The following is an 18,096-nucleotide window of genomic DNA, read 5'->3' on the forward strand; positions in this document are numbered from 1 at the left end:
AACTAAATTTCCCTTAACACTATCCCCTGCCCGTTTTGATTCCTGTGAATTCCTTTGATTCTATTTGTAAGTTAAAAAGGTAAGTTTTTTTTTTTTAATTTATAAGTCGTATTATTAAATTTTTAATATGAATGTATTATTTTATTTTGATCTATTATTTTATATATTACTATTTTCTTGAAAAATATATATATTAAATAGGGATAAAGTTGAAAAGGTGCTAAATTTTAAGATAAAATTAATGAGATTTAAAATTTTTCTTAGTTTTTAATAAAACATGTTAGAAATAATTTATAAATAAGCTCATCTATTTTTATTTACAAGTCACTCCCAACATGTTTTAACTGGAATCAATAAATTAAAAACCTTAAACTTTATTAACTCTGCCTTAAAATTTAATAATTTTTCAACTCTTCTCATATCTAATATACACTATACTTCATGAAAACAAAATCTAGATTGTACATTCATATAAAAAAATTTAATAATGTGATTTACAGATAAAATTAAAAAAATCTTCTTTTCCTGCCTCGCAGGGAAGACCTGAGGAGTAGCAATTATACGCTTCATTATTATTTGCACATGTTCACATATTTAAGGCACTTCCTCATGCAGTCACAATTATAAAAAATTAGTCCCTTTTTCTTTTGGACAAACAAAAACTTAGACCTTTGACCTTATGGATTAAGCATAGGCTGATGTTAGGAGATAGAACTTATCCACAATTTTGTAATAATATCTCCCGTCCTAGATATAAGAATTAATTTATAGTTTAAATTATACAATAAACTAGTTCTTATCTTTAAGACCGGTTATAACATATATATATATATATATCACATTGTTTATGACAACAAATATTAGTTTTTTTGTTTTGTTTTTGCATGCCTCCGAAAAAAAACAAACTGGCCAAAACATTTTTTTAAAAACAATGAAAAGAATATATTGATTCTATCATTTAAAGTGAAGTGGCCTTAGACCGATATGAGGAAATTCTCTGTGTGTTTGAGTGGCCCACTATATCTGTCTATATCTAAGCGCTTCCTGTTTCTTTGAAGTAAATAAATAAATAAGTTAGTGTAGAAAATATTGGGAAAATTAAAGGGGAACCTATACATGGAATGCTTTAAGCTTTAGAAAATTTTAAAGGAAAGAGCTTAAAAAGTTGAAACAATTTTTACAGTCGAACTCAGTCGAATCTTGAAAAGATTTAGATGGTCCCCTTTATGTGTCAACATTATTCGAATTTAATTAAACTCCTAATTAAATCATTTCGGTCATTTTCTAGACAAATAATATCACTTGTGTTTTTAGGAGCTAAAATGAAATGCATTATGCCTCATGTAAATAATATTCTCTTTATAATTTTTAATATAAACACTACTTAACTAATTTGGATACGGTAAGAAAGTAAAATAAATAAGTAAATTATAATAAATGTGACATGATTTTACTAAAATAATCTTATATAATATCGTATTATATATTAATTTATAAGTCATCAGGTGAGCTAATTTAGAAAAATAATAATAAATGAAAGAGGCAAAAAAGATTAACGTATTATATTTATGATGGAATCCAATCCTAGAATTAATTCTTATATTAGGTATTTTTTTAAATTTTATATTACATATTAATATCTTACTCAATGATAATAGAAGAGCTTAATAACTTGATGATTATACTTTAATTTGATAAAATTGAATATAAGGAAGACATGAAAAGCGAAAGAGGAAAACTGGCAGAGACACACAACAACTTTGCAGAGAAGTGCTCCTCTAGGCATGCCTCTCCTCTTGCTTTAGACCACAACTTTCACTTTCTCTTTGTTCTGATTGCCTTCTTCTTCCTCCTCCTCCTCTTCTTCCTCCAATAATGGAGTCTTCAAGGTTCCGAGACGACGATTCTGACTTGAATCTCTCAGAATGGAACTCCTCCGCCTGCAACAACAAGGCTCGCATCTCTCGCCATAACACCATGTCCAGAAGGTTCTTCAGAGAAGATTCCAGGTCTTTCCGATCAAACTTCACCGTCTCCAGCACCGCTTCTTCTCCTGGATACGCTTTCAAAGGTGTGTGTGTGTGTGTGTGTTCGTTTTCTTTCTTCTATCTCTTCGTTTCCCCTCACTTTCCTTCATTTTCTGTCTTCCAGATGAAATCGACCCCTCCACCTATTGTTTCTCCACTGCTCTCAAAGGTAATGGAATCATCAACAACAAAAACAATGATGATTCTTCTTCCAGTAATAATTGAAGTAATTAGTTAATTATAATTTGCAGCATTGCAAGCAAGGTCTGTGTATCATACTTGGGAGTGTTCGTCTCCAGAAGGATTGGCTTTGAATTCCAAGTGGAACGAAGCTGAGAAATATATCTGCAATCCACTTTCCGGGAAAGTTCCATTGGAATGTTTATCTGCAAAATCTCTCATCAGTAGTGGAAGGTCCTTCAGAAACTCCTCCAACAGATTCACCATGTCTGCTCCTCTTGTTTTCTCTTCCTCCACCCACCTTCCATTATCAAAGCCTCCATTATCATCTTCCACAACCCAAGATTTCACCATGCAATTCCCTATTCTTTCAGGTTCATCATTCTATATATAACACCCTTTGAGTTCCACATTCAATCCCTCTTCTATAAATTACTCTTCAATAATTCACTTGTTATATAATATATATGTGTGTGTGTGCAGAGATGAAGAAGGAGGGAAGGACAAGAGATGTGGGAACTCAGAGTACACCGCCATATCTGAGTTCAAGCAGTCCGAGTCCAGCTTCAACACCTTCGATTATAGAGAGATCAATCAAGCGAGTAGGAGAATCATCGCCAGTTTCAAATTCAAAAACAACCAAATCCGAGGAAGACGAGGTATGTAGGGTTTGAATTACTGAGCTTTTTCGTTTTTCTTGGGTTTGACCCTGGCAGAGGTAATAAAATAGTACTGAAGATTCTGAAACATGAAGTTCATTGCTGGTTAGCTAGTTTACTGTTCATTGGCTCACGAGTGGCGAATCTTTATGACCGAAATTTCATGTGTTTGAGAGAGGAAAGATATGTCTGTCTTTGCCATTAATGCAAGATGGTTTGGATTATTATGATTATTGCAGAAATAGATAGGCAACGAAACATTTTCTGAGAAATGGGCAAGTTTTGAATTTGAACCATATGTGAGGAAGAATCCAAAAAAGCAAAATACAAAAATTAACTTGTTTGGGAGATATGTCGAAGGAGAGAGGAAGAGAGAAAGAGAGAGAGGAAGCAGGAAGTAGTGTTTGCATTTCCCGAGAGAAAGAGAGAGATAGAGAGAAGAGAGAATCCAAAATGAATTAGATGACAATAAATGAGATTGTTGCCTTCCAAAATGTGGTACTTGGAGACATATTTGTATTGGTCCCTCTCTTTGCATGTGCACATGGCCCTTCTTGTCTCCACTTTTTTTTTCTTTGAATTATAATGTTCATATCATCTATTCAATTATACTCCTTTCTGTCTCAATTATAAATAAAAATTGTGTGTGTGTATATATATATATATATCTTATTTTTATAACAATTAATAAATGTTTTCAATTATATCTCCATTCAAAATTAGAAGAAAAGGGTTGTTAGAATTATGACCATAAATGGTCATCATTACTAACAAGAGTATTAAAAATTCGTATATTGTATTAAAAGATAACCCAAGTCAATCGGTCAAAGTAGTGAATTAGTGAACTAATGCCTTGACCAGTCTAATTAATTAAGAGTTTTAAACTGGTCAACTGAGATGCTGAGTTGGATTTTATGTTTTCCTCACATTATTAAGCCTGAACATTTTGAGTTTTCTTTTTCAAATAATAGTTAATTAGGTTTATGTTTTAGTAGCTCTGTTTTTTAGGATTATGTGTGGTTTATATATAAATTATTTATTTGCTTGTGAATTAATGTATTTTTATTTAAATAGTACTCTTTTTGTTATTATATATGAATATTTTACATATTTTAATTCAATTATATTATTTTAATTATTAGTGGTGTAATTCCTAATTGATTATGGTTTGAATCATTATTTTAACCAGTTTAATGACGGATTTGATTTACAGTTCCTTAAAAACTATCATTATGCTTCTAGCGTTTTTTACTTGTGAATTAATATATTTTTGTTTAAATTTTATTCTTTTTGTTATTATATTTGAATATTTTTATATATTTTAATTGAATTATATTATTCTAATGATTACTGGTGTAACTCTAATTGATTATGGTGTGAATAATTATTACTTCTGCCGTTCCTTAAAATCTATGTGAAAGGCTGAAGGGATATAATAATTGTGCAGTCTCAATAGTAGGAAAGTGGTCCAAACATGATTTTTCTTTTATATACTTAAAGGCTTTTTTGAGGATATCTAGCTTCTTACTAGATACTCCTTTAGTCTTATTTATAAGGGATTTTTAGTATATTTTACACAAAACAAGAAAAACCTTAAAATGTATTAATTTTATATTAAAATATAATAATTTTTCAACTTTCCCTTTACTTAATATATACACTTTTCAAAAGAAATAATTACTTACACTATGGTCCTATAAATAGTACATTCATGATAAAAATTTAATGAAATGACTTATAAAAAAAATAAAAAAAAAATCTTCTCTCTGCTCTCTGTTCTATAAAGAGGACCAGAGGAGTAATAACCTTGGTTGGAATACAGAATATTTATATATGTACAATACATTACAACATTTTTTCAATTTTTAGAATACATGATACACAATTTAACCTTAAAATTTTACTATTCATAAGCTATGATTTTTTTTTTTGCCAAGCATTACTAAACTATGATTATCTAGTTTTTTTAACTGTACATATTGATTGATGAAAATGAAATTGTGCAAAATTTGAAGAGAGTATAATAATAACTTGCATAGTTAAAGATAAATTGTAGTTTTTTTTTTTTTTTGGCCTCCTTTGGTCTTTCTCTCCTTTGTCTTAGGTGAAAGTACACACATGTATGTATGCACTGAGAGGACAACTGAAAATGCCCATACACTGTCGTTCTACTGTTTCTTCTTTTGGAATATATCCTAAAAACTTCCTCAATTATTACATCTTCTTCAACATTTTACTGCCTTTATCCACGCATGCGTATCATATACTGCCTTTATTGGAGTTTGGGATATATGTGTGTGTACATTATATGGCTCTTTTGGATTAGACCGATGGATAATAATTAAGTTCCATTCACTTCTTCTAAGTTTTTAACATATGAGTGTCACTGAAATATTTTTGAAATTGATGAAATGTGTGAGGGCAGGTTTTATAGTTTAGGATATAGGTGAATGTAATTTAGCATAGATAGATTCCTTTTTTTTGTTTTCCTTCCATTTGCGTTTTAGGTATATGCAAATTATGTGTTTTTTTTTTCTGATTGGTGAACAATATAATATATTGACTAATTTGAAAAGATTAAGAAAAGAAGTTAAGTTAGTTATTTGTAATAAATATGTGTTGTCTTTCTTAAAATATCCTTAATGATCAAGTGTATTGGCTATAACCACTATTGTTAGAGTGACTACTTTGGAGGGAAAAAAAACATAAATATGGAAGACAAAGTGGATTTGGATATTATATTTAGGACTAAAATAAAAGTCAAATAAGATCTTATATTAAGGACCGGAAGTAGTAGTAATTATAGGATTTCTATCTTATTGAATTGGCCTGTTTGTTATTCTGTTTAAATCTGGAAATGCCAAAGTTGAAAAGGATACGACTATGACTTATGGTCCATACTCTAGTGTTGATTTTGATGTGAGCAGAAAATTTACTCCTCATGTGACTGTTTGTAAGCTTTATCAACACTTTTAATTAATAATTAATTGAATAAAAGAGAGATATCGAAATTGTAAAAATTAATAAACCTTGCTGATTTGTGTTGGTCCTAATAAAAAGAATTAAGTTTCACTCAATCATACGAGATGACTTAGGTTCAAGTTTATGTGTATCCAGAAGACATGCTTGAGACCCTCCTTAAACTCAACTTGAATTAGATACCGGATGGTATTTTTTTTTTTTTTAAATTTCTTTGATTCTTACTATAGGAGTTGCTTAATTAATTTGGGTAGACCAAGAAAGTGAGATTAATTTGTTAATTAAACACATTTGACCTGATCTTTTAAAAATACCCTCATATAGTATTTGATTATATACTCCTCCGATCTTTAATATAGGACCCAATTGTTCAGTTAGTTTTGGTCTTAAATATAAGACTCATTTCGTATGTTTATCAATTTTCTCTAAATTACCCCTATAGATATTCCATTGACCATAATCAAGTAGAAGAGGGAGAAGGGGTATTAAGAAAGATGATTATGGTGTTTTAGGAAAAACGTGTCACATTTCTTATAATTAACTAACTTACCTAACTTCTTTAATCTAATCAAATTAGTTAAATGGGTCTTATATTAATGACAGGAAGAGTATCAACTTATAATGTAAGTCAATTTAATTTTAGAAAAATGATAATTATTAAGGAAAAAGTGGATTAAAATACTATATTTACAAAGATTAGGCCTAGTTAAACGGTAGATTTATTTTCAGGCTCCAAAATGACTTTTTTTTCACCTACTACTTAGTACTATAGATAATGTCAGACAATTGACAAGTCAAAAGGAACAAACAATGAATGAGGATGATTTTTGAAATAGGGTGCGAGTGAAAACTCAAACACTAGAAGAATTGTTCTTGAGTTAAATTCAAATTCAAGAGATGAAGAATATTGAAAATGATGTTAGGATGGACCATGATGATTTGAATAAATGCAGGTGGAAGAAGAGAAAGTGAAAGAAACAGAAGAGACAGAGAGAGTGACAACAACACAGAGAGATCAAAAAGAGGATCAACTTTGTAGCAGCAGGAGGAAGCAACAAGCTGGCTGCTTTTCTTGGACATGGATGACCAACAGATTCCTCAGAAATCATCATAAGACAGCCAACAAACCCAGAAAATACCACAACAATGTCTTCCCCACTCATCATCATTTTAAACCTTGTTGAACAAAACCCAGGTTTGGGAAAAACAAGAAAACAAAAAGAGACCAAGATGTCATCAAGAGATTCTCTCTCTTTTAGGTTCTTTGTGGGGAAGATAGATAGAGAAAGCAAAAGATGAAGAGTTAGTTTGAAGTTTGTTTAGTTTAATTAGTGGAATTTTCGTGTTGTTCTATGGAAAATAGGGAGAGGTGTGAATTATTTGATGTAAGTTTGTTTGGTTGTGGTGAAACTTAGGTGACAGCTTGGGCTTCACGTGATTCATTTTTGTTTTTGCCTTTTGATGTGATATGATATCTCCCTCTTGTTCTTTTTAAATCATCAATCATTTTTACAACTTCCTAGTTAGCATATATACTAAATTTACCCTTTAGACGGACTTTTTTTTTTGGTCATAACTCATGTATCCGTTATATTTTTAATAAAAATCTGAGTTCACAAACTTAAGTTTAAAAAAAAAAAAAATCTTGATGGAAGCGCCTAGTGTTATTTGGGCCAAATGGACTGATTCGTTTGTCCAAGATTCATTATACAAAGCTTACTCCCATAGTGAAGGGGAAGACAGAAGGCGATGTGGAAGTGGAGAATTTGAGTTTAATGAGGTGTTAGGAAAAAAAAAAAACCATAATTTTAAAAATAATTTTATAATTAAAAAATAGGGAAAATAGATTTGTCAATCCTTATAGTTTCATTGGATTTTGAATTAGGTCCCTCTAATTTTATTTCTTTTTATTGAATTCTTATACTTTGTTCCGTTAAAGCCATAAGTCCTTTCGTTAATAACTTCTCAAAACACCGTTAATCGCTCTCTCTCTCTCATCATCCATGACCAGTTCAATGATGACACCCAGAAGGAGAAGAGCTCCTTCTTTAACCGGTTGTTTTCCATCAATATTGGCATGCCTCTTCTATGCTGCTTCTCCAGCAATGAGCCTGCTCCGAAGAGGGGAGGAGGTGGGGCTGACACGTGTAGGATCCTACTAGTGGGTTCCAACTCGTGAAGGCAGGATCTTTGAGCAAAGAGGTACGTGGAAATGACGGGGTCTTTGGGTGTTGCAGACTAGGTGGTCATCATCCTTAATTTCTAGCCACTTCAAACAGCCTCATCCCTAAAACTCTAATAACTATTATTACTTTTTTGGCATTGATCAATCTAAAATCATAAATTAATATTGCCAAAGGTCATGAGCATTTGAAACTAAAAAATTAACGCTCTTTCATGGGATAACGCAAGGGTCTCAAAACAAAAGTTTGAAAGAAACTATCAAACTCCCACAACGTTGTTAAGAAAAAAGGCTTTCATAAAATAGTGTGCAGAGGTAGTAACAAAACAAGATATTAAATAATACATGGTGATTGGATAGAAGGGTCTAATGGGAGCTGCTGGGCTAGAGTCTTGGACAAATGTGCAGGATTGCACATAACCTTCATTGATTAGTATCGACGTCCACAACATAGAAGCGACACGCTGATATTGATGAAAAAGCAGACCACTTGAAGAAAGAGGTCTCCTTCTCGGCATCATCATCGAACTGGTTATGGCTGACGATAAAGAGCCACCTGCTTTTAACGGGGGAGAGAAACCAACTAACGGTATTTTGAGAATTTATTGAAAGAAGGATCTATAGCTTTAACAGAACAAAGTATAAGGATTCAATAAAAAAAAATAAAACTAAAAGGATCTAATTCAAAATCCAACGAAATTACAAGGACTGACAAATCTATTTTCTCTAAAAAATAAATATGTGAGATGAATTTTATTTTAATTTGTATAAAAACACTTTTAAAAGTACTTTTGTAGTTTTGGGCCTGATAAATACTTAGAACTATTTGGGCTGCGTTTTTAGCCCATGTCTAGAAGCAGGACATAAAAAAATTAATAAAAATGTTTTTAGAAACAAAAAATTAATTGATTAATGTCTTGTGAAACAAAAATATGATTCCCCTTCTAAAAGAAATATACTTTGTTTAAAAAAATGTCAGGAATTCATCCATTAAGATTAAAAATTTTAAATTATCAGTCTAAGATTTTAATAAAATTCATAGGTTCGATCACAAGAAGTATCCAAGAACACGAAGCCCAGAATGAAGTTGACGGAACCTTCCGAGCAACGCATGTGTTTATTTATATGCAAAATAAATTCAGAAACATCAATCCATCAACATATCAATACAATATAAATAATAGCAAACTATCATGCAAGCGACTCATTCCTTAAACTTCAAGCAAAGTAAGAAATCTATATCTAGTCCTGTAGATTCAAGTAGTTAGATGCAATTTATAGGTACAAGGAATTGTCCATTTGATGCCTACAATTACATATAATCACAGGTTGATATTACAAACACTATAGCTTGTAATTACATTGCAAAACATATACCTACACACCTGTGGTTCATGTTTCTATCATTAACTGAAAGCTTACATTGAATATAGCAAAAGATGAGAAACAATATCTTCACTATCTTCCTGGCTTCTCGCTCCACTAGGGAAGAAGTATAAAAAACTTAACGTCAGTATCAGCCTCATTTATTGTTATCACTTAAATACTTATGAAAACAAGATCAAAATGCTTCTTTATTGTAGTAATTAAATGAATAGTGCATTTAGTTTGCTACAGTTAGCTAGTGTTGAACCAAATCGACAATTAAATAAACAAAATAAATTACGTACAGAGAGAAGTATTGATAAAAAAAATATGGAGAGAATCCATATTCCCGTGTACACCTCAAGAAATGTAAATGGAAGTCCCTTTGGGGACACCTAATAAGGAAATAGAAAATCTACCTACGATTCAGTTTCACCATATCCAAGCTTAACCATAAATGATGCAATTATCTTGTTATCAGTGACTAGCTAGCAGTACCACTTCAACCTTTTCCCAGATGGATATGTACTTTAAACAAGAAGCAGTTATGGAGAATATCAGAGTATGGCAACAAAATCCAGATCAGAGTATTACCAACCATACAAAAACCTGCATATTTGCTTCACTTCTTTCACTTGGAACGGTGCAACAAAAGTCTCAAATTCTAGGTCTTTTAGCCCTACAATCAATGACAAAAATCATATATATTAAGCTCGGGTTATCATATAGTAATCATTACAACCATGTCCCCGAACAAACATAGCCTCTCCAACAACGAGAACAATATATCTAAGCAATTAGAACAATTTAGTTTGAAAAATAAATGAGCTCACCTTGAAGAAATGTACGCCTCAATATCGTGCTTCTGTTCAGTGCCATAAACAAACCACCTCTCATCTGCTGCTGCTGCAGCATCTTTATCCTGAAATTCAATTTCTGTGCATGCCAAAATCTTTTAAAATTTTGCTAGATGCCAAACCGTAATGGTTTATGCACATAATTTAAACTAGCACAAATCAAAAATTACCTTGCAACAAAACGGCATATTCATCAGTATAACATTTTAATCTCCAAAATGCCCGGCCACAACTATCCAGTAGCACAGGTTCAGTTCGGACAGCATCAGATCTTTGTTTCACTGTGTAGTTATAGTAACAGTAAAAACAACCAGTCATTACAATAAAATGATGGAAATATTCATTAACTACGTGTATTCCCTACTCTCTAGCAAGACGGAAAGAAGTTTTATTTACATGCATTTTTCTCTTTTTGCCTCTTTTAAGCACACTGTTAACTTACTAAATTCGGCCCCACTGTGGATGGTTAAAATAGGGTTTATATTTTAATCACATATCCAATAAGAATATGGAAAATCTGAGAACACTCATACTAAATCATCTTGCTTTATGTCTCAATCAACAGAAAATAATTTGGAAACTACTTATTCAAGACCAATTATCTTTTTATTTGGTGAAAAAAACTACTTAAGGAGAATACTAGTTGTGAATTGAAGAATAAGAGTATGATCGGATGCCAATAGGTGTTTGTCACACACCATTAGTTTAAGTTAAAACTATAAGCATCTTAATTTATCTTATTTGTTTGCGTTAGTTATTACTATATTGTAACTTGGATGATCTTAAAATTCTAGATCCATGCACACCCACCCAAACTTTGACCAAAGATGGAAGAATGAGGCCTTTGGGTGGGCATGAACTTTGGAAAATGGTATGAACACAAAATCTTATGAAACACAACATACTTTTAGGAATCAGGCCTTTTGCCTCAAGCATCTTAGCATGAGCACGAGCTGCCTCACTTTTTATCTCTCTAACAAGACCTTCATGCTCTGAAATTGAAAGGGGAGCACCATTGTTCGCAATAATGGCTCTAGCCACGTCATCCTTCATTTTTTGCTTAAGACTTCTTTCCTGCAGATAAAATAAATCCAAAAAATATGGCAACAACTTTTGAAATATATATATATATATATATATATATAAAATACAACCACAAAAGATGTCCAATCAAGTATGACACTACCTTTTCCTTGGCTGCAGCAACTTTTATTTTTGCTTCTTTTGCACTTTCAGCAAATTTTGAGTGTTGCTCATCAATAAAACTCCTTATAGTCCTGGACAGATTTTGTAAATTACAAATCACTCCAAAGAAAACCAAGACAATAAGAAGGACAAAAGGGGGGGGGGGAGATCATATCATAGCATAGTTGTCTCAGATTATTTCCTGATTACTTACTCTGTGTCCAAAGCTTCATCGCAAAGAAAATTCAATAACTTAAGCTTATTTGATAAATTCAAATTATAATAGCCATCAATTCCTTCTTCAAGACTATCTAGCTGCAATGCTTTTGGCACAACATCAGATTCAGATATTATATTTCTGAGAGCTTCCCACCATGAATGTTTTCCGCTCAACGATTTTAAGGAAGGAGACCTGCAACAAAGAGATTCAGATGGTCAAACGTCATTCAAGTAAATAAAAGAGTAGGACCTTCCAAAATAAAGCTTGAATAAATACACCCATACCCATCTCCTGATTCACTTAGTATTAGAGTCAACAATCTGATATAGAACTGAACTACTAAGGTCTTGTGTCTAGTGGGAGCACTTTGTATGCATATTAATTCTTCTAGGATGGCTTCAGCTTCTCCTTTCTTCATATCAAGAATCTGACGGTAGGCCACAGGAAATATTCAAAACAGTCAGCATAATTAATATGCCAAACAGAAATTATTTCTTCAAAGCTAATATAATGACATATTGAGAATCATGTGCTGCCTTGAATGCTTTCAGCATTTTTGAGGAACATCCATCAAAAGATAAACTTGACACTGGACCTGTATACTATCTGTATGCTATCTGATTAATCATAGGAAATTGTCGCAATTTGGTATTATAAGGGCAGAGCCTTCAAAGAACTATCTTAACAGTATACATTTGATTCGTGAACTACTTAGAAGATATATTTTGTTACAGTGCTATCATACCGACAACAATTACCCTCTATCCCAAAAGCTAATAGAATCAGACACAAGACATACCTTCTCAAAAGCGGTGCAAAACTCCAAGAACTGCAATGCATGACCAACATCTTCGGGTGGCAATTCAAGGTCTAGTATACTGGTTAAAAGAGAGCCCGGTGGCAAAGAGATGGCTTTGTCCATTTCTTTATTCTGAGGGTTGACACCGTCTTCGCAATTCTGTTTGTTCATTTCTTCTTTCACATCATTCTCATCAGAATTTAAGGAAACGTCATTTGAAGTCCTAGAAACCTTCATTCTCTCTTTCATTTTATTTCGTTTCTTCCCTGCTTGAATGATATCCTCAGTTGCGTTTTGTTTTGTTTCCTCAAATGGAACTTCATTACAAGTTTTAACCTTTTTCGTGCTCCCATTTTGGCAAGCATCATTTACTCTGCTGCCATTACGTATTTCCTTTAGCCCTTCCCGCTTTGTTTTTTTAGGTCTTTTCTTAGAGTTAGGCAATGCCTTCTGAGAGTTTAAACCACTATTTCTGTCTAGAGAGTTCTCCTTGCCATGTTTCGGTGACAGAGCAACCACAAGCTCCTACGGGACCCCAAAAAAAATAAAAAATAAAAAATCAACCCAAATATGCAGTGAAGTATACGAGCTATTAGTCTGTGATCTAAGAAGAATTGAGACAGAGAATAGCCATCAAACCTTGCCTGAGCCGCATGGCATTTTAGGCGAAACTGCATTACTCTTAACCTCCATATCAGAATTTGAAATATTAAGATCAATCATTAGATCCTGCAATAAGGATGAAATATGAGCGACGAGGAGATCAATGAACCATTTAAGCACATGGCTTTGGCAGCTGCAACACAGTTGATAAGAGTAATGAGATGAACAATAGCATGCCTTTTTGGAAGAAATAGCCTTTATAGGCGAAACAACAACGTTTGGAATATTGGCGGATGTTATATTATCGGGACCTTTCACGTCAAGCATTTCTGACACGGAGGAAAAACCCGATGCTTTGGCTGTTTTCACTAATTGACCAGTAGGTTGATGGCCTCTTCTTTTCCTGGAATATCACTCTCATCTCAGAATTTCTAAGACATAAATTATGGAATTCTGTCGGACAGAAACCAAAAAAATGCAACAGGACATGCCACATCATCAATATCTTACATGCATAGGCTGCAATTGCAGATGCCTCTGCACCTAGGACATTTCCAATCGTTCAACACATTCACCTCTTCAGCTTTCTCTCCATATCTAATTCAACACAAATCTAGAGCTCAGCTTGCAAGGTTATATAAAGTACTTTACCTTCGCACTCTATGAAAACAAAAGATTTCTGAAAACACACGTTGTATGTTACCAACGAAGCTAACCTGTTCAGGAGGCATTTGTGGCAAAACTTAATGGTACAAAGCTTCTCCCCTTTCAAATTCTTACACCAAGCAGCAAAATCCCTGGTTTTTTGACGGCACTTCAACATGGAAAACAAATAACGTATCATGGAAATGAACTTGATGCTACAACTAAATATACCTATTTCCATAATTAGACTAAGAAACCTAACCCCACTTACTCCCGTGATTAAAGAACTGCAAGAAGATTAAAGAACGAAGAAAAGAATATAGAAAATTACAAATCTTCATCCAATATACCTGGTGACAGCAGACCCCGTTTTCCGAATCATAGATTCGGCCACCGATGACTCGAACTCCTGGGCACTGAGTTCGCTTCTTCACTTCATTGGCTACTTTCAGCTGCTGCGGAGCCAAGACTTCCATGACGGTACAACAAGAGCCTAAAGAAAAAGCCCCAGGGGTTTGACAGACCAGTAAGAAAGGACACGCTGGACAAGAAAAGCGAGCTAGGAGATGTCTCCCACAAATTTGGGCTTCAGACAAGTATCGCTCTTTCTTTCTTACAGGGAAAGATGGAGAGAGAATATGAAATTTCAGATTTATATGATTATATCTACCGTGAAATTTTAACACACACTGTTCCCTCCTTCAATGGAGGATTGGCGGGAGGGACCGAAATGTAAAGAAAAGTGGAAATTTTGAAATTCCGAACTAATTTGGGAAATAGGGATTTTCGGGGGCTTTTATCCGACGATACGACGCGACTGCTTCACCCATAGTTACGACGCATCTTTCGACTTCGAGAACCTCCTGACTGTTGGGAAATAAAATTGTTACTCTTTTATATTTTAAAAATAAATATTTTTATCCATAATATTTTAAATTGGTTCTGTTTCACCGTTTTAAAATTCAAAACTAGATGGCATATGCATCATGCAAGCTCTCAATTGAGTCCCACAATTTATGATTGCTAATTATGTGATTTTTCTGTGCATTTTATATTACTCCTCATATACTTAATATAAGATCTAATTAAGAAGCTGATATTGGTCCTATATATAATATCTATTTCACATTTTTATCATTTTTTTTAAATTAACCCGATGATACTCTCTCAACAATGATCAAGTAGAAGAGGAAGCGTAGGATGTTTTAGAAGAAGTATGTCATATGAACTAGTTTAACTAATATATTTAATTTACTCAAATTAATTAATTATGTCTTATGTTAAGAATCGGAAGAGTATATTAAGATCAATAATTTTTTAAAATTTTATTTGGATTTGAATTATACCTTTACGTTATATTTTTAATAAATTATTTTTACCCACATATTTTTAATAAATTATTTGTGTTGTCCATGCTTCAGATTATTTAAATGCCTCGAAAATAAAATTTTCATTTGAATTCACACAGTTATATTGTGAGTTATTATTTTTCAGTAAGAAGAAAATACGATACCGAAGTCCACACATCGAAAGTAAAATGAGCATAACATAATGTTGGGTGTTATCCGTGTTTTCTTCCATGCGCCTGTTTTATTTGTGCTATAAACTAAGGGTTAACTGCTAATACTATAAAATAAAGGTTAAGATGTAAATTTGTTTAGAAAAATTTTTTAAACAATTTGCAAAAGTGAAAGTTGCCTTAAAAGTTTAAAATCAGAATAATATTATTTTTACAATTAAAAATATTAACAGTCCATATTATTATATTATTCCCTATATTATATGAAATTCTTCGATCACATGTGTTTTAAAAAACTTAGACAATTGTTTTCCTTTTTAAATTAGAATTTGAGCTAAATGAATAAACAGTGTAATTACAACGGTGCAATTATAATTAGATTTAGAATTAGAACTTGACAGGTAATTGTAAATTTCATCACGTCAAAGTAAATACAGTGTCCTCAATTAAGGGGTGTTTAAGTAAAACTTAAACTATAATTTTAAAAATAATTTTACAGTATACAAAATAAATACATGATAAAAATTCTCTCAATTTATGTAAAAATATTTTTAAAAAGTTCTTATAAGAGTAGAAAACGAGCATAGTTACGGAGAGAGATACATCTGTGGACCGCGGACTAACAAAATTATCAGACAAGAAATGTCAAAAAAAAAAACTCTTTGAATTCTTATATAAGATCCATTTAACTAATTTGATTAGATTAAGGAAGTTAGGTAAATTAGTTAATTATAAAAAATGTGATATATTTTTCCTAAAACAACATAATTATCTTTCTTACTACCTTTCTTTTTCGTCTACTTAATTATGGTTAAATAAGTATCTATAAAGATACTTTAAAAAAATTAAAAATTATGAGAAATAATTAGATGAGTGGCGGACAAGAAATCAGTAGTTGAACCTGTTTGACAAGAAGCCATAATTGAAGCCTCTTTGACAAGAAACTGTCATATCCGCCAACCCAGAATTTCGCATATAAATTCTTAAACCATCTTACTGAAACGCAACAAACGAGTCAACGCGACCTTCTTATCACAGTCTTCTAGCTCCAGCCCACCATGTCATTCATCGCTTTCATCTTCTTCCTCCTCCTCTTCGGGATCTCATTATTCTTTCCTACTTCTCTTCTCTTTGATCCGAAGCCTCACAAGATCCACTTCCGCTTCCCGAATCTCTACCCAGAAGGCCTTGCTTGGGATCCACTGACCCAGCAATTCTTCGTAGGATCCCTCCGTCAACGGATCATCGCCACTGTCAGCAACGCCGGTGATGCGAAAACCTTCGTCTTCGACTCTTCCCTCCCCGAAAACGTCACCTTCTTGGGTCTTACAGTGGATCCAGTCAACAGACGCCTCCTCGCCGCCGTCCACGCCATGGAGCCTCTCCCTCCGTTCGATGCCCTCGCCGCTTACGACTTAACTTCTGGGCAACGAATCTTCCTCTCCGTCCTCCCCGACGACGATGGATCCGTTCGTCCGATTGCAAACGACGTCACGGTGGATGACGAGGGGAACGCCTACGTCACGAACTCCGGAGGGAACTACATATGGAAGGTGAACAGCAAAGGAGAGACGTCGATATTCTCGGGGTCTCCGGAGTTCACGGCGCATCCAGTGGACAGCGACACACCGCATAGCTACTGCGGCCTGAATGGGATCGCTTACGTCAGCAAGGGGTATCTCTTGGTGGTGCAATCCAATACGGGCAAAATGTTCAAGGTTGATGCAAACGACGGGAGGCGAGCGAGTTAGTGCAGATGAAGCAGGATTTGATGGTGGCAGACGACATCGTGTTGCGAAGTGACGGCGTCGTTTTGGTGGTGTCGCCTGTGAATAAGCTGTGGTATTTAAGGAGTGAAGATGGATGGATGGAGGGAGAAGTGTATGACGAAATAGACCTTGATCTGAAAAGATTTCCTACTTCATTGGTTGTGGGGAAAGAGAATAGGACGTATGTGGTATATGGGAATGTGGAGGAGGGTATGATGGGAAATTCAGGGAGGGAGAGTTTCAGCATAGAAGAAGTGAGATCAAAGAGGGGAAATAGAAGTATTCAAATGAGGAGGATGCTTGTTTTGATTGGGACAGGGTTGGCTTCTTTGTTATTTGGATGCTTCAGAAGCCGTCGTGGCTTGTTAATAAGGGAGAAAAGGTTAACTAAGTTTAAAGAACTGAATAAATATTGTTGGATTTTTATGGATGTATCAGAGGACTGGTCAGGCTTCTAAAGTTGTATTCTCGCTTTCGTTAATATTCTACGAAGCATGAACTATAGTTATATTTTATGTGATAGGGTCTATTGTACCCCGAAATTCATGCTTTTTTTTAATTATTTATGGGGTTTTAGTCCTGCATTTATATTTTTTTTTTTTAAGAACAAGGAAACTATTGTTGGATATATATATATATATATATATACATAAGTTTTTTCAAGTGCCAGGTATATATTGCCTGCAGCTAGTCTTTTTCATTGAGTCGCTATATGGATTCAAGCCCATCTATTCCCAACAGACAAATAAAAACACTTGGACATAAAACATGTTCTCAAAATCATTTACACAATTTAATCATATGTGAGGCGTTCCCGCCCTTCTGCTCATCTTCTTTGTGTCGCCTTGGTCATTTCCACATGACAAAAGAGGTACAAATAATATTATCTTCAGTCCTTGATATAAAATTATATGACTAATTTACAAATATTAAAAAAATTAGTTAAATTGGCTATTTATTAAATAAATATTGTTTTTTCTAATAAATTAGTTATCTGTACTGTGAGACAAAGTGAATTAAGAAATTAAAGGGCTTGTTTGGTTTCTTGTTTTGAAACAATTTTTTTGTTTTTAAAAATAGAAAAACAAAAAACTTGTTTGGCAATAT

At 33.3% G+C, this 18,096-nt stretch overlaps 2 protein-coding genes and 1 pseudogene across 2 annotated transcripts; 2 read left to right on the forward strand and 1 right to left on the reverse strand.

The window, feature by feature from the left end:
• The first annotated feature begins 1,758 nt into the window (after positions 1-1,758).
• On the forward strand, positions 1,759-7,341 carry LOC114760730 (uncharacterized). Its single transcript, XM_028950023.1, has 5 exons — positions 1,759-2,071; positions 2,152-2,196; positions 2,279-2,581; positions 2,691-2,866; positions 6,799-7,341. The coding sequence occupies exons 1-5, from the start codon at positions 1,876-1,878 to the stop codon at positions 7,027-7,029; spliced, it is 951 nt and encodes a 316-aa protein (XP_028805856.1). The 5' UTR covers positions 1,759-1,875; the 3' UTR covers positions 7,030-7,341.
• Positions 7,342-9,362: 2,021 nt separating this feature from the next.
• On the reverse strand, positions 9,363-14,447 carry LOC114760729 (uncharacterized). Its single transcript, XM_028950022.1, has 14 exons — positions 14,052-14,447; positions 13,773-13,870; positions 13,567-13,653; positions 13,294-13,459; positions 13,093-13,182; positions 12,454-12,978; positions 11,939-12,081; positions 11,649-11,846; positions 11,436-11,526; positions 11,155-11,323; positions 10,420-10,530; positions 10,226-10,328; positions 9,987-10,071; positions 9,363-9,509 (listed from the first exon to the last, which is right to left on the reverse strand). The coding sequence occupies exons 1-13, from the start codon at positions 14,175-14,177 to the stop codon at positions 10,050-10,052; spliced, it is 1,929 nt and encodes a 642-aa protein (XP_028805855.1). The 5' UTR covers positions 14,178-14,447; the 3' UTR covers positions 9,363-9,509; positions 9,987-10,049.
• A 1,831-nt stretch (positions 14,448-16,278) lies between these two features.
• LOC114760733 (uncharacterized) lies at positions 16,279-17,447 on the forward strand (annotated as a pseudogene).
• The last annotated feature ends 649 nt before the right edge of the window (positions 17,448-18,096 follow it).

This window comes from Neltuma alba, unplaced genomic scaffold (genome assembly GCF_004799145.2).
Source record: "Neltuma alba isolate B1F8T4 unplaced genomic scaffold, ASM479914v2 tig00011014_pilon, whole genome shotgun sequence".
Classification (NCBI taxonomy): domain Eukaryota; kingdom Viridiplantae; phylum Streptophyta; class Magnoliopsida; order Fabales; family Fabaceae; genus Neltuma; species Neltuma alba.

What these genes read in the sequence shown, in the direction of transcription:
- LOC114760730 (XM_028950023.1), top strand. Translation starts at nt 1,876, where the DNA reads ATGGAGTCTTCAAGGTTCCGAGACGACGATTCTGACTTGAATCTCTCA. An exon ending in TCCTGGATACGCTTTCAAAG is followed by an intron (nt 2,072 to 2,151) that starts GTGTGTGTGTGT and finishes TCTGTCTTCCAG; the next exon opens with ATGAAATCGACCCCTCCACC. An exon ending in TTTCTCCACTGCTCTCAAAG is followed by an intron (nt 2,197 to 2,278) that starts GTAATGGAATCA and finishes TATAATTTGCAG; the next exon opens with CATTGCAAGCAAGGTCTGTG.
- LOC114760729 (XM_028950022.1), bottom strand. Translation starts at nt 14,177, where the DNA reads ATGGAAGTCTTGGCTCCGCAGCAGCTGAAAGTAGCCAATGAAGTGAAG. An exon ending in TGCAATTGCAGCCTATGCAT is followed by an intron (nt 13,460 to 13,566) that starts GTAAGATATTGA and finishes GTGATATTCCAG; the next exon opens with GAAAAGAAGAGGCCATCAAC. An exon ending in TTGCTGCAGCCAAGGAAAAG is followed by an intron (nt 11,324 to 11,435) that starts GTAGTGTCATAC and finishes TTTTATCTGCAG; the next exon opens with GAAAGAAGTCTTAAGCAAAA.